Source organism: Engraulis encrasicolus, unplaced genomic scaffold (genome assembly GCF_034702125.1).
Source record: "Engraulis encrasicolus isolate BLACKSEA-1 unplaced genomic scaffold, IST_EnEncr_1.0 scaffold_28_np1212, whole genome shotgun sequence".
Taxonomy (NCBI): domain Eukaryota; kingdom Metazoa; phylum Chordata; class Actinopteri; order Clupeiformes; family Engraulidae; genus Engraulis; species Engraulis encrasicolus.
This window is the reverse complement of record NW_026945577.1, coordinates 1,480,543-1,483,736: the sequence shown is the minus strand read 5'-3', so window position 1 is coordinate 1,483,736 and position 3,194 is coordinate 1,480,543. Positions and strand designations below refer to the sequence as shown.

Here is a 3,194-nt window from a genome sequence, read left to right as displayed (position 1 = left end):
GCAGTCCGCCTGCGAGCTGCAGGAATTGCCTCACCATCGTCCTGAAATCCTCTGAGAGGGGTATCACGGCTCTTCTTACCCCATGCTGTGCCATCGATGAGGAAAGGAGCGAACACCGGATCCAGTGAGAGTGTGTACAGTAGGTTTTGTTTCCAGTTTTCGAATGAGTTCAGAGTCTCGTGCTTGGTCAGGCACCACTGTTTCGGTGCGCGGTTGATATTAGCCATCACGTAGGCCTAAGTGTACTCAAACTACCTTCTCGGCCGTTGACACGTTCGTCGGAGTTGGAGAAAATGAATATGAAAGGCTGGGTTCGGTAACTTTGCGCTGCCACCACGCCAGTAATTGGGAATAACTCACAGCCGAGAGAGTGTAGGTAGTCGGCACAACTTTACTGAAGAAGGCAACTCGCGGGAGAATAGGCCTACACACAGGAGAAGCGCCCGGGCGCGCATGCGCTACAACAATAATACCAGACGGTAGACTGGCGATGCATTTTTGACACGCATAGTTTTCCCGCCGTGTCTGTGATTTTGTTTTGTCACAGCGCATTTCTGTTACTAAACGCAAATATGCTTTGCTGTGCCCTAACCAAAACCACCCCTAAACCTAACCTGTCAGTAAAGCAATGTTTCTGCTGCTTTACTTTTGCCAAGAACAGCGAGATTAGGCGAATTTCTACCTAAATTTTGCCTAAACCAAAACCATCCCTAAACCTAACCTGTCACGCGGCGTTGTGGAGCACGCCTTAACTTGGAAATGCGTATTGGACACACGCGATAGTGGGTTCAAATCAGCGTGTCATAGATACGCCTATGCATGATGACATGTTGGTGTGTGTGTGTGTGTGTGTGTGTGTGTGTGTGTGTGTGTGTGTGTGTGTCTGTCTGTCTGTCTGTCTGTCTGTCTGTCTGTCTGTCATGCCTAGGCCAACCAGGCTAATCATCAAAAACAAAGTAGAATATGAAAGTAATATTTTTGATGGATAGAACCATATGATTACCATATGATATGATTACCTGCTGTGATTACTCTGGTGGGTCTGCAGCTGCTGTTTCAGGTCCCCCAGTTCATTCTTCAGGACAGCAATACTCTGCAGAAAACAACAATTGAGCATACACTCACTCAATGTGCATCTGTAAAAACTCATGTCATGACTGTAGTTGTTATGCAAGTGTGATCTCTCCCTCTTGTGTATGCTGACCCTGACTCATTTTCAATGTGGACATTGTTACACGTCCATAATCAATGATAGATTTGGCTACCTGTCTTCACAAAAATACACCCAACAATGCTTGAAACCTAAGGGGCCTGACTAAAAATCTGAAGAGGAAGTTGAAATAAGAAAATACTATTTAATAGGCACTTTCAAGTAAAATTCACGAGTTATACACATTTTCTACCAGTGGTTCTAAGTGTTACCTGCTTGCTTTAAAGCCAAAAGCCCAACTGGGACACTCGAATTCCCATTGTCATTTTGACACAGTACTCTAGGGCTGCACGATTATTGAAAAAAATGATAATCACGATTATTTGGATCAGAATCATAATCACGATTATTAATCACTATTATTGATTTTTGAGGTTTTTTTATTACAACAAAATGAAATATAGCCAAATATGAATTATATACGGGATGAGCAAAATAAAATGAATTGTAATAATTATGTAAAGGCAATAGCATGAAACTTAGGTGAACAGATTTCTGGCCAGAAACACCACCAGCCTGTCAGTATGTTCTGGCTTCAAGGACACTTCTCATTGGGGACATGTTGTGGCTCTAGCTCCCTCTGGATGCCAACAGCAAACAACAGAAACCATCTCCGTTATCTTTGTGAAAGTCCTTCATTAGGCTAGATGTTGGCTATTAGTAGAAAAAACTATAAGGCCTACCAAGAAACTGCGTGAATTTAATAGGCCTAATAACAGATTCATTAGCCTTAATGTGGAAATATCACTGCTCAGCTCACCATTTTATTCACAGAAACTTTTAAAACGTTTTGTCTACACCAAGAAACCAGCAAATTAATTACGCTTAGGCCTATAAAGTACATTATAAAAGGGACTTTTAGAGTTTCTTAATAGTCATCGGCTATCATAGGCTATTAAAAATATGTTTAGGTCGTGATTGTGAGTGAATAGGATGTTCTGTGGAAGGTGCCTGTTTTTGTCAAATGCAAGGTCCATTTTGGCCGCTGACAGAGCTTGTTTGCGTCACAAAAGCAACGTCACAAATATTAGCCATTTGCGCCAAAAAAAAAAAAAATGACAGAAAAGTAGCCTACAATCTGACTACACGGTTTATGATAGAGCAGCGACGAAAATATTGATATTGATTATTATTAATTTTTCCTTTGGACAAGTTTAACCTATGGTGAGTGTGGAGTCCATGAAGCCCCATTTCTTTATTTGCAGCAAATGATATAGATAAATGCACGCCAATATAATTTTAAAATCCATTCATATGGATAAGCCTATAGATAATTACAAAAAAACGATTGTTGACTAAAAGTTAACACAAAACCGTCTGTACTGGCAGAATGTGCATTATAAAGCTTATATAAATTAATTAATTAATCAAAGTATTTGCCAACATGGTGTGGCAGAATTTATATTGACATTTAATTTGCTTGTGTGTCTCTGCAGGGAAAGGTTCGCATCATTCAGGTGGAAGAGGCAGATGAGGAAAATATTATTTCCTTTGAGGATGTTGGCGGCACTCAGCTGCTCTCTGCCTCTGCTCCAGTGGTGTGGAGTGGCATGGAGGAAAAGGTAAGTTTGAGGGTGACCTCACCTGGGTTCAAGTCTGGCCCAAGGTCCTCAATCTCTCATTGTGTCTTCGTCTCCTCAACTCTCTTTCTGCTTGTTACTGTCACACTCTACTATCATTGAGGGTAGCCTAAAAAAAGATCCTAAAATGTAAACTTTAAAACTACAAGATATAGTATATAGCTCCTGTCATAGTAGGCCTTTAGAGAAGGAAGGGCAACAGCAGTCTTGTCTCCTGTCATCTGAAATAATGTTGACACATCTGTGTAAGAAGAAGAGGATACCTTCCGCACAGTGTCCACAACATCAAAGTTCAAAGTTCAAAGTTAACTTTATTATCCCAGATGGGAAATTCAAATGGTGACATACATGTCATCCTCAGACTTGTATAATGTAGAAATACTTAGTATGATATTACACAGTTG

General features: G+C 40.8%; 1 protein-coding gene across 1 annotated transcript in view; it reads right to left on the bottom strand.

Moving 5' to 3' along the window:
* The window catches only part of LOC134443102 (zinc finger protein 664-like), a 3,315-nt gene extending 3,088 nt beyond the window's left edge, over positions 1 to 227 (bottom strand). Inside the window, exon 1 of the mRNA XM_063193036.1 lies at positions 35 to 227. Within this exon, the coding sequence (XP_063049106.1) occupies positions 35 to 227 (193 nt within the window). The remainder of the gene's footprint in view (positions 1 to 34) is intronic.
* Between the last annotated feature and the right edge of the window lie 2,967 nt (positions 228 to 3,194).